The following is a 13,059-nucleotide window of genomic DNA, read 5'->3' as shown; positions in this document are numbered from 1 at the left end:
GAGGGTTTCAGCTGCAGGACGGAAGGGTTGAAGAATGAGGATTTGACAGTTTGTTGGATGTAGTGGTCGAAGGAGAGGGTGGAGTCCAGGAGTACGCCAAGGTTGCGTGCAGGGGGAGGGGGGAGAACCAATGGTGTCGTCAATGGTGAGAGTGAGGTTGCCAACTTTGCAGAGTGTGGTTTTGGTGCCTATGAGGAGGAGTTTTGTCGCTGTTTATCTTGAGGAAGTTGTGTTGCATCCAGGTTTTTAATGTGGCAGGATTCAATGTGGGTCAGAGGTGCGTTGAGGAGGGATTTGGTGCTCAGGTAGATCTGGGTGTCGTCGGCGTAGGAGTGGAAGTCGAGATTGAAGTGGCGGAGGATCTGACCAAGGGGGAGGATGTAGATGATGAAGAGTAGGGAACCCAGCACAGAGCCCTGGGGAACACCCTGTGTGTCAGCAGCGGAGTCAGAGGTATGGCCATTGAGGGAGATGTAGTGGGTCCGGTTGGTAAGGTATGATTGTAGTCAGTAAAGCGCTGTGCCCTCATACCCAGAACCTCAAGTCTGGTGAGCAGGATTTGATGGTTCACCGTGTCGTATAATCAAATAATTAGGCGACTGACATCCTACCCCAGCAAGGTCAAACACAGAACAGTCAGACAGGAGAAACACACAGCTGAGCCCAACACTGCATGGGAAAATATTCACTTCCTGCTTCTACTTTGTGTTTTTCTTCTATGGGTACACTCAATATTGCTGCCAGTCTACGCATTGTCGGAACATTGATTTGAATGGGATTCTCCATTGTAGTTATTCTATGGAAATATGAGCTGTTTGCATACGACTGTTCTCACTGTGAACCTGTACTGTATCTGTATCCTCTGTATCTGTATCCTCTGTATCTGTATCCTCTGTATCTGTATCCTCTGTATCTGTATCCTCTTACTAATGTTGCATATAGAATCCTCTTTCTTACTACTGTTATATACATGTTCGCTCTGCTGATTTGACATGTTTATGGTCACAAGCCTGCTTGAGTACTCATCTGGTTAGCGGGCCTATTCTCTAATACGGATGATGACAATGACCAAGATCTCAGACAAAACCTAGTTCTAACACCAACAGAATTCACATGAACGCATGAACGAATACTGCCCCGTGTTGCTGAACAGATACACTAACAGTACCCTATGAAAGATGCCAGAGAAATACAACACTGTGTGACTGCTCTTCTCTCACTGAAACATTCATGTACTCACTGTTAATAATTCAAGCCTTGGATGCATGCTACTGTATCTTTAGCTACAACAAATATACGCACAGTACTGTATATGTTATGATGCTATAAACTGGTTATAACCTTTAGCTACAACCAATTTACTTCACACACTGTAGTAGGAGCCTTAAACAGATACATTACAAAGCTCTAAATAGTGTTTATCTGAGTTTATCGCTCAAGGCTAAATTATCTATGGCTCAGAATACATTACACCGTGACCTTCAACCTTCGTCATCTCACCTGGTTCATGATGGAAGACTTTCGACCCAACCGGTTGTCAGGGAAACGGAAGCGGCTCCTCTTGCTGCCGTCGTCTGACTCGGATTTGACAAACTTCTCGCAGTCCCCCTTCTCCTCCCGCTGCGACTGCTCTTTCTGGCGCCACTTCTTCTTGCGGTTGCGCCGCTCTTTGGCGCTCTTGGAGCTGAGCTTGGACATCTCTGACGAGCTACAGGACAGGTTCCCCCCACCGTCGTCCTCCGCTACGTCCTCCGACACCGTGCCTGCCGACGTCGCCATGGCGTTGGCCTATCGCAGACCGCCACACCAGGACAGAGAGTGAAAAAAACACCTGTCTGTGTCCAGCCCTCCTGAAGCCTAATTTATACCCTGTGCAAATACGCAACGCACTTAGCTAGCTACTCAAAATGACGATCCTGCATACATAGTTTCATCAAGATACAAATTGCGGGGCTGCAGCTGCACTTTACTTACTTCACTTACTTGGGGCTGTGGAAGTATGCATCTTTTTGCTAAGCAAGTACGCAGAACGGCCATTTTGCGTAGCTAGGCTTCAGAGACATGGCTGTACAGCTTATATCAGGCTAAACAGATTTAAACTAAGCATATGTGACAGACAGGGTTCGAACCCCGGTTTGCTGTGAGCCAGAAGAGTGCATTAGCCCGCTAAGCCAAAACCTAGGCATTGGCTCAGGAAGCCCATGCAGATCTTCAGGTCTCAGGCAAGGTTACTCACCTCCGTCACAAACACAGTGAGGTATAGGAGCACGGTAACGAACACGCCTCCACTGCTTATATTAGGCACAACAGATTTAAACCAAAGAGACAGTCAAGGATAGGAGTGAAGTATAGTAAGCAGAGACAGTGGCAATAGAAAGACAAGCACATACAGTATACACAGAAAGCTGCTGAGAGACAGACAGACAGTCAGACAGAACTGACAGACAGAACAGAACAGACAGACAGACACTGACCTGTGTGGCCTCCTGCAGAGCCAGTGACAACAGAGACAGAGAAACAAACACAAATGACCAAACACATACGCACTATATTCGGAGAAGGGTGCCATTTCGCAACCTCATAGACATACTAAGACACAAAGACACTGGGATACTGACCTGTGCAGCCTCTTGCTGGTTCTTGATCTGCTCCAGCATGGCTTTGAACTCAGCCTCTTTTTGCTCGGCCTCCTCCATGGTGGCCTGGTTCTGCTCCTCATAGGCCATGGCCACCACAGCCAGGATCAGATTGACCAGGTAGAAGGACCCCACGAAAATCACCAGCACAAAGAAGATCATGTAGGTCTTCCCTGCTGCCCGCAGGGTCTGGGAGGGGAGAGAGAAGACAACAGAGGGTCAGATATACTGATATTTGACCTATAACCACTGACCTCTAAACCAAACAACATCGCTTGCCTGCCATCCTCTGGGTCTGGAAGAGAACAGAGAGTACAGCAGAGCATCAGACACTTGTCACTCATCCAGTTCTCCAGAAGAGGCCGTCACTTTGTTCCCCCTCCTGTACTCAGATCTGGTTCATTCCACTGCTAACTGGCTCATATGACAGGGCTGTGAGGTTCATATTGAGGTAGAGTTAGAGGGCAAAGGTCAGAGGTTATGTATCAGTTACTGAGTAGTCGTGAAGATATCCAGGCTGCGATGAAATTTAGAATCTACTGTAACACTTCCAACACAATAAATTATATTTAGATTCCCTTCTGCTTACTAGAGCGTGATGCTGATTCGAATGCACTGTCATGTACATTATGTACGCTGATAATCAATGATTTATAACTGATTTGAAACTAGGAAGTAGGAATTATTCTTGGGTGTGCCAGCGCCAGAAGCACTTCCATGCACTGACTGCATTTCGCTAGGTTCCCAGTGTGTGTGTTTGTATTAGTTTCCCAGCATGGGCACAACTCCCCAATATCTGCATTTTGACCTAGTTTTCCAAGCAGTGCAGTGGAAGCACACCCCACCAGCGAGCTAGCGAGCTAGCTAACACAAGCCCAATGATTTCAGTGAATTGGGATGCTATCCCCAGTGGAGAGAGGATTAAGAGGCTCAAGCAGCAACACAGAGCAGCAGACAAAGAAGACCCCAAAATACCTTTAAAAACAGCCTTTAAAAATAGCCCGTCTCTTAAATGTTTCATAATACTATTCAGAATTACATGTATGTATTACATGATCATGGCATGTACTAGTTTTCTATTGTATAAATGCAGTGGCAATATTTCAGTATACTAAAAAAAAGTAGTCCACTTAGAGAATAGGTTGCCATTTTGGATGCACCTTTAGTTCCCCTTTCAAAAGAGGGAGTAAAGTATGGTCTGCACTAGGGCCCTTCAAAAGAGGGTGTATGGTCCGTAGGGAGCAGAGTTGAGGCAGAGAGAGAGGACTTCCTGGGTTCTGGCAGAAGCAATTCCCTACCCCATCAATTATGGATGCGGTTTACATGTAGCGCTGGTAAGAATATTCAACACAACACACTGCGACACTCCCCAGCAAGACAGGGTAGGAGCACAAACTGACAAAAGGACAGAAACTCTACTGTTCTCCTGTTTCACACATAGACTTCCCCCCGACATTAGGACAGCAGAGTCCATAAAATAACTAGCTTACCAAGACCGTGACGTGTGGTTGTCTCTCAAAGCTACCTTAACATTTTACATTTCAAAAATATTTTTAAATGTTTTACCTTGCTCTGGATAAGCGCGTCTGCTAAATGACCCCATTGTAAATGTACTGCAGACCAAATATTCTACACATGCACACACACACCTGAGCCTACTCTGGACACAGTGCATATGATTGGCTGCAATCTTAAAACCTGGTAATGTTTGAGCGGGTAGTTTATGCATGCAAAATCTAAATCCTAGGTTGAACCATAATGGTCTGACAATCTGATACAATACAATGGGAAATCATTTCAGATCATTTCAGATTTTCCTCCTTAGAAAACAAGCACATATTGTACTGTAGTATCTTGATTTAAAACAGGACAGCACAAATATCCTTCTGGAATACAGATGAATGCAAACGGTGACTTGAGTCTCTATATTACAAAGCTCAGATGAGCGAACACTGGCACATGCACAACAGTAGATTTGGAGATCTGACAAAAAAAACGTGTCTGTTCTGAGCTAAGAGAGAAGAAGCCATGTAACCTGCATCCCAAATGGCACCCAATTCCCTATATATCCCTATATATTCCCTAAGCGTCTCTTTCCACCATTCCAGAGAACCTGTATGGCTGAGGAGCTGCATCTCATATGGCACCCTAAATATGCAGTGCACTATGGAATAAGGAGCCACAGTGTGGAAATTAGGCTGTAAAACAGGCAGCATGAGTCGAGCCAGGGGCCACAGTATGGAGATTAGGCTGTAAAACAGGCCGTATGAGTCAAGCAAGGAGCCACAGTGTGGAGATTAGGCTGTAAAACAGACAGCATGAGTTGAGCCAGGAGCCACAGTATGGAGATTAGGCTGTAAAACAGGCAGTATGAGTCGAGCCAGGGGCCACAGTATAGAGATTAGGCTGTAAAACAGACAGCATGAGTTGAGCCAGGAGCCACAGTATGGAGATTAGGCTGTAAAACAGACAGCATGAGTCGAGCCAGGAGCCACAGTATGGAGATTAGGCTATAAAACAGGCAGCCAGAAGCCACAGTATGGAGATTAGGCTGTAAAACAGGCAGCATGAGTCGAGCCAGGGGCCACAGTATGGATATTAGGCTGTAAAACAGGCAGCATGAGTTGAGCCAGGAGCCACAGTGTGGAGATTAGGCTGTAAAACAGGCAGCCTGAGTCGAGCCAGAAGCCACAGTGTGGAGATTAGGCTGTCAAACATGCAGCAGAAGTTGAGCCAGGAGCCACAGTATGTAGATTAAATTACTGAGCTGTAAAACAGGACAAATTGAGCTAAGAGCCATAGTATGAATATGAGAACGCTGAGCTGCAAGACAGCATGAGTCGATCCAAGAGCCACAATATGGAAATGAAGCATCTAGGCTGCAAGACAGTGCAAGTTGAGCCAGGAGAACACAGTATTTATATTAGACTGAAGGATGGGGAGTCTTTCTGTCATACAGTAGCAGGTGGAAGGTGGGAGGGATATCTTTCTCTTGACAGGAATCCAGTGTTCTCTACTAACGGATGTCATTGCAAGTGTCTGAAATGGCATCCAATACCTATATGTAGTGCACTACTATTGGCCAATGAGGCTCTGGGCAAAAGTAAAGTGCACCAAAAACAAAAATATTGGTGGGTGATTATATATGTTCTATTGTAAATGTTGTTTTTTTTGTTGCATATTCCACTCTCCTTGAGACACCAGGTGCTTCTACACCTGCATTGCTTGCTGTTTGGGGTTTTAGGCTGGGTTTCTGTACAGCACTTTGAGATATCAGCTGATGTAAGAAGGGCTATATAAATACTTTGCTTTCGTCAAAGATTCCTCTATTTGCAGCAATTACAGTCTTGCAGACCTTTGGCATTCTAGTTGTCAATTTGTTGAGGTAATCTGAAGAGATTTCACCCCATGCTTCCTGAAGCACCTCCCACAAGTTGGATTGGCTTGATGGGCACTTCTTACGTGCCCTACGGTCAAGCTGCTCCCACAACAGCTCAATAGGGTTGAGATCCAGTGACTATGCTGGCCACTCCATTATAGACAGAATACCAGCTGAGTGCTTCATCCCTAAATAGTTCTTGCATAGTTTGGAGCTGTGCTTTGGGTCATTGTCCTGTTGTAGGAGGAAATTGGCTCCAATTAAGCGCCGTCCACAGGGTAGGGCATGGCTTTGCAAAATGGAGTGATAGCTTTCCTTCTTCAAGATCCCTTTTACCCTGTACAAATCTCCCACTTTACCACCACCAAAGCACCCCAGACCATCATATTGCCTCCACCATGCTTGACAGGTGCCGTCAAGCACTCCTCCAGCATCTTCTCATTTTTTCTGCATCTCACGAATATTCTTCTTTGTGATGCAAACACCTCAATCTTAGATTTGTCTGTCCATAACACTTTTTTTCCAATCTTCCTCTGTCCAGTGTCTACGTTCTTTTGCACATCTTAATCTTTTATTGGCCAGTCTGAGATATGGCTTTTTCTTTGCAACTCTGCCTAGAAGAGCATCCCGGAGTCGCCTTTTCACTGTTGATGTTGAGATGTTGGTGTTTTGCGGATACTATTTAATGAAGCTGCCAGTTGAGGACTTCTGAGGTGTCTGTTTCTCAAACTAGAAACTCTAATGTACTTGTCCTCTTGCTCAGTTGTACACCGCGGCCTCCCACTCCTCTTCTATTCTGGTTAGAGCCAGTTTGCGCTGTTCTGTGAAGGGAGTAGTTCACAGCGTTGTACGAGATCTTCCGTTTCTTGGCAATTTCTTGCATGGAATAGCCTTCATTTCTCAGAACAAGAATAGACTGACGAGCTTCAGAAGAAAAATCTTTGTTTCTGGCCATTTTGAGCCTGTAATCAAACCCACAAATGCTGATGCTCCAGATACTCAACTAGTCTAAAGAAGGCCGTTTTATTGCTTCTGTAATCAGAACAACAGTTTTCAGCTGTGCTAACATAATTGCAAAATGGTTCCTAATGATCAATTAGCCTTTTAAAATGATAAACTTGGATTAGCTAACACAACGTGCCATTGGAACACAGGAGTGATGGTTGCTGATAATGGGCCTCTGTACGCCTATGTAGATATTCCATTAAAAATCAGCCGTTTCCAGCAACAATAGTCATTTACAAAATTAACAATGTCTACACTGTATTTCTGATCAATTTGATGTTATTTTAATGGGCAACAAAATTGCTTTTCTTTCAAAAACAAGGACATTTCTAAGTGACCCCAAACTTTTGAACGGTAGTGTATACTGTATATCATACCGCATAATGTATATAATACTGTATATAATACCGTATACCATAATTTATACTGTATATCATACTCACCAGCATGTAGAGGTTCTCCCAGAAGTCCTGTGTCATGAGTCTGAAGAGAGCCAGGAAAGCCCATCCAAAGCTATCGAAGCTGGTGTAACCGTAGTTTGGATTCCTCCCAGCTTTCATGCATGTGTAGCCCTCGGGGCAGCGGCTGGGGGGAGAGGAGAGAGGGCCATACAGCCATTCAGTGACTCAGCATTATATTGTATACAGTGCATTCGGGAAGTAATCAGACCTCTTCAATTCTTCCACATTTTGTTACGTTCCAGCCTTATTTTAAAATTGATTCAATCGTTTTCCCCCCCTCATCAATCTCCACACAATACCCCATAATTAAAAATCTAAAAATGTTTTTTAGAAATTTTAGCAAATGTATTAAAAATAAGAAACTGAAATATGACATTTACTTTACTCAGTACGTTGTTAAAGCAACTTTGGCAGTGATTACAACCTTGAGTCTTCTTGAGTATTACACTACAAGCTTGGCACACCTGGTTTTGGAGAGTTTCTCCCATTCTTCCCTGCAGATCCTCTCAAGCTCTGTCAGGTTGGATGGGGAGCATCGCTGTACAGCTATTTTCAGAACTCTCCAGAGATGTTCGATCGGGTTCAAGTCCGGACTCTAGCTGGGCCACTCAAGGACATTCAGAGACTTGTCCCAAAGCCACTCCTGTGTTGTCTTGGCTGTGTGCTTCGGGTTGTTGTCCTGTTGGAAGGTGAACCTTCGCCCCAGTCTGAGGTCCTGAGCACTCTGGAGCAGGTTTTCATCAAAGATCTCTCTGTACTTTGCGCCGTTCATCTTTGCCTCGATCCTGACTAGTCTCCAAGTCCCTGCCGTTGAAAATATCCTCACAGCATGATGCTGCCACCACCATGCTTCACCGTTGGAATGGTGCCAGGTTTCCTCTGAACGTGATGCTTAGCATTTAGGCCAAAGAGTTTAATCTTGGTTAAATCAGACCAGATAATCTTGTTCCTCAAGTCTTTCGTGGGCCAAGTGGGCTGTCAAGTGCCTTTTACTGAGGAGTGACTGTAACACTCGTCTTCTTCCTCTTCTGATGAGGAGTAGTATGAAGGATCGGAGGACCAAAATGCAGCGTGATGATTATCCATTTTAATAGAATACTTTAACAACGAACAAAAAACAATAAACAGACAAAATGAACGAAGACGAAAAAGTCCCGTAACGTGAATACAAACACAGGAACACAGTAACAGGAACAGGAACAATCACCCACAACCCACAATGACAAAACAGGCTACCTAAATATGGCTCCCAATCAGAGACAACAAAAAACACCTGCCTCTGATTGAGAACCATATCAGGCCAAACACATAGAAACAGACAAACTAGACATACAACATAGAATGCCCACTCCTATCACACCCTGACCAAACAAAACATAGAAACATACAACGCAAACTATGGTCAGGGTGTGACAGTGGCTTCCGTCTGGTCACTCTACCATAAAGGCCTGATTGGTGGAGTGCTGCAGAGATGGTTATCCTTCTGCAAGGTTCTCCCATCTCCACAGAGGAACTCTGGAGCTCTGTCAAAGTGACCAAAGTGACCTTGGTCACCTCCCTGACCAATGCCAGGGACCCGTATGCTCAGTTTGGCTGGGCCGCCAGCTCTAGGAAGAGTCTTGGTGGTTCCAAACTGCTTCCATTTAAGAATAATGGAGGCCACTGTGTTCTTAGGGACCTTCAATGCTGCAGACATTTTTTGGTACCCTTCCCCAGATCTGTGCCTCGACACAAACCTGTCTCGGAGCTCTACGGACAATTCCTTTGACCTCATAGCTTGGTTTTTGCTCTGAAATGCACTGTCAACTCTAGGACCCAAGCAACTGCCCAAGCAACTGAATTTACCACAGGTGGACTCCAATCAAGTTGCAGAAACATCTCAAGGATGATCAATGGAAACGGAATGCACCTGAGCTCAATTTTAAGTCTCATAGCAAAGGGTCTGAATACTTATGTAAATAAGGAATTTCTGTTTTTTATTTGTAATAAATTTGCAAAAAAATACAGTTCTCGCTTATGGGGTATTGTGTGTAGATTGATCAGGATTTTTTATTTATTTAATCCATTTTAGAATGAGGCAGTAACATAACAAAACGTGGAAAATGTGAAGGGGTCTGAATACTTTCAAAATGCACTGTACATACAAAAACATCATGGCTGCCGTATCGTACAGTTGTCTGGTTTAATAAAAGGATAAGAGAAGAGTGGGTCTGAAGAGGAGAAGGACAGAAAGACAGACAAGGAGACAGACAGACAGAGTAGGTACTCACCCAGAATCTGAGCTGTTGCCACATAAAAGGGCATCCAATTGTCCAGGCAGGAAGTAGAAATTGGCTGGTGAAAGAAACAAACACACACACAGAGAACAGCATCAGAATAACATCTCTCTAGCTATGTAGAGGGATATAGGACAAAGGTTTCCAGAGAATTGAAACCTTTTGCTATGGTGTGCCACTGTGCCCAAAATAACACAACCCTGGTGTGTTTGACTGTGACTAGGCTACTTACTGTCGTTATTGATGTATTCATTCCAGTCGAAGCCTTTGCTGCCGTTGGCCAAGTAGTTCTCGGTGGAGTTGATTGGCCAAATCACGCATTTTTGCCGTAGGTTGCCCATGAAGAGCTGTAGTCCAATCAGAGCGAAGACACTGAGACAGAAGACCGTGAGGATCATAACGTCTGACAATTTCTTCACAGATTGGATTAGAGCACCGACAATGGTCTTCAGGCCTGGAGAGGGAGAAACACACACACGCACGGACAAACGAACAGACAAACGTACGCACACGCACAAACCAAAGAGGTGATGCGGAAGGTGTGTATACTTGAAGTGTCTTGAAGTTCCCAAACAAGGTGACTGCGTTTAAAAAAAAGATGCTATAGCTACAGTACTGTACTGTACTATCCTGTCTGTTTTACAGCCATTCCTTCATCAGACAGTATTCAACTTACAGTATATTGTTTGAAGGGAATGGATTGTTCTGAGCAGCTATTATAATACGCATTTTAAAACCTAATGCCTGAGCTGGGTATTTAATCACATACAATACGAATGTATATGTTATCAGTATAATACACAGTTTGTATTTAAGCATTAAGGCCTGGGGGGGTGTGGTATATGGCCATTATACCATGGCTAAGGGCTGTTCTTAAGCACGATGCAACGCGGAGTGCCTGGACACAGCCCTTAGCCGTGGTACATTGGCCATATATCACAAACCCCCGAGGTACTATTATAAATGGGTTACCAATGTAGTTAGAGCAGTAAAAATGTTTTGTCATACCCCTGGTATACAGTCTGATTTACCACGGCTGTCTGCCAATCAGCATTCAGGGCTCAAACCACCCAGTTTAAAATATGTTATATGTTATGTACAGAACATTCGGAAAGTGTTCAGACCCCTTCCCTTTTTCCACATTTTGTTACGTTATTCTTAAATTGATTAAATAAAAACATGTACACACAATAGTGAAAACGTTTTTTTTAGGAAGTTTTGCAAATGTATTAAAAATAAAAAACAGAAATATCTTATTTACATAAGTATTCAGACCCTTCGCTATGAGACTCGAAATTGAGCTCAGGTACATCCTGTTTCCATTGATTATCCTTGAGATGTTTCTACAACTTGATTGGAGTCCACCTGTGGTAAATTCAGTTGATTGGACATGATTTGGAAAGGCACACACCTGTCTATATAAGGTCCCACAGTTGACAGTGCATGTCAGAGCAAAAACCAAGACATGAGGTCGAAGGAATTGTCCGTAGAGCTCCGAGAAAGGATTGTGTCGAGGCACAGATCTGGGGAAGGGTACCAAAAAATGTCTGCAGCATTGAAGGTCCCCAAGAACACAGTGGCCTCCATTATTCTTAAATGGAAGAAGTTTGGAACCGCCAATACTCGTACTATAGCTGGCCGCCCGGCAAAACTGAGCAATCAGGGGGAGAAGGGCATTGGTCAGGGAGGTGACCAAGAAACCGATGCCCTGACCCAGCTCCAGAGTTCCTCTGTGGAGATGCGAGAACCTTCCAGAAGGATATCCTTCTCTGCAGCACTCCACCAATCAGGCCTTTATGGTAGAGTGACCAGACAGAAGCCACTCCTCAGTAAAAGTCTCGACACCCCGATTGGAAAAAGGCACCTAAAGGACTTTCAGACCATGAGAAACAAGATTCTCTGGTCTGATGAAACTAAGATTGAACTCTTTGGCCTGAATGCCAAGTGTCACGTCTGGAGGAAGCCTGGCATCATCCCTACGATGAAGCATGGTGGTGGCAGCATCATGCTGTGAGGATGTTTTTCAGCTGCACGGACTGGGAGACTAGTCAGGATCGAGGGAAAGATGAACAGAGCAAAGTACAGAGAGATCCTTGATGAAAACCTGCTCCAGATCGCTCAGAACCTCAGACTAGGGCGAAGGTTCACTTTCCAACAGGACAACGACCCTAAGCACATAGCCAAGACAACGCAGGAGTGGCTTCGGGACAAGTCTCTGAATGTCCTTGAGTGGCCCAGCCAGAGCCTGGACCTGAACCCGATCGAACATCTCTGGAGAGACCTGAAAATAATTGTGAAGCGACATTCCCAATTCAACCTGACTGAGCTTGAGAGGATTTGTAGAGAAGACTGGGAGAAACTCCCCAAATACAGCTGTGCCACGCCTGTAGCGTCATACCCAAGAAGACTCGAGGCTGTAATTGCTGCCAAAGGTGCTTCAACATATTATTGAGTAAAGGAGCAGAATACTTATGTAAATGTGCACTCAGTTTTTAATTTTACATTTGCAAAAATGTCTAAAAAACTTTTTTTTGCTTTGTAATTATGGGGTATTGTTTGTAGATTGATGAGGGTAAAAAACAATTTAATCAATTTTATAATAAGGCTGTAAAGTAAAATGTGGAAAAAGTCAAGGGGTCTGAATACTTTCCCGAATGCACTTCGCAAACTGATTATACAAAACATTAAGAACACCTGCTCTTTCCATGACATAGACTGACCAGGTGAATCCAGGTGAAAGCTATGATCCCTTATTGATGTCACTTGTTAAATCCACTTCAATCAGTGTGGATGAAGGGGAGGTTAAATAATTATGTTTAAGCCCTGAGACAACTGACACATGCATTGTGTATATGTGCCATTCAGAGGGTGGATGGGCAAGACAAAAAATATAAGTGCCTTTCAACGGGGTATGGTAGTAGGTGCCAGGCACACAGGTTTGTGTCAAGAATTGCAACGCTGCTGGGTTTTTCACGCTCAAGTTTCCCTTATGTATCAAGAATGCTTCACCATTCAGCCAATTTGACACAACTGTAGGAAGCATTGGAGACAACATGGGCCAATATCCTTGTGGAATGCTTTTGACACTTTGTAGAGTCCATACCCCCAACAAATTTAGACTGTTCTGAGGGCAAAAGGTTTTGTGGGGGGGGGGGGGGGGGTCAACTCAATATTAGGCAGGTGTTCCTAATATTTGTTATACTCAGTGTATATCAAAAAGGTAAAATTGTCTTTAAGAAGGTGGACTGAAAAACTAACATTTGATTAAATCTTGGCAAATAGAATACTGAAAGTAGTTTCAT

The 13,059-nt window shown here is 44.2% G+C and overlaps 1 protein-coding gene across 7 annotated transcripts in view; it reads right to left on the bottom strand.

Annotated features, from left to right (window-relative positions):
- Positions 1-13,059, bottom strand: part of LOC129860506 (sodium channel protein type 8 subunit alpha-like) — an 88,202-nt gene that overhangs the window by 36,713 nt on the left and 38,430 nt on the right. For all 7 annotated transcript variants that reach the window (XM_055930937.1, XM_055930940.1, XM_055930942.1 and 4 more), the window contains exons 7-11: positions 9,990-10,211; positions 9,752-9,815; positions 7,464-7,605; positions 2,619-2,825; positions 1,501-1,788 (exon numbers count right to left, since the gene is read on the bottom strand). In XM_055930937.1, coding sequence (XP_055786912.1) covers positions 1,501-1,788; positions 2,619-2,825; positions 7,464-7,605; positions 9,752-9,815; positions 9,990-10,211 — 923 coding nt within the window. The remainder of the gene's footprint in view (positions 1-1,500; positions 1,789-2,618; positions 2,826-7,463; positions 7,606-9,751; positions 9,816-9,989; positions 10,212-13,059) is intronic.

This window comes from Salvelinus fontinalis, chromosome 8 (assembly GCF_029448725.1).
Source record: "Salvelinus fontinalis isolate EN_2023a chromosome 8, ASM2944872v1, whole genome shotgun sequence".
In the NCBI taxonomy this organism is placed as follows: Eukaryota; Metazoa; Chordata; class Actinopteri; order Salmoniformes; family Salmonidae; genus Salvelinus; species Salvelinus fontinalis.
This window is presented reverse-complemented; position numbering and strand designations above follow the sequence as displayed.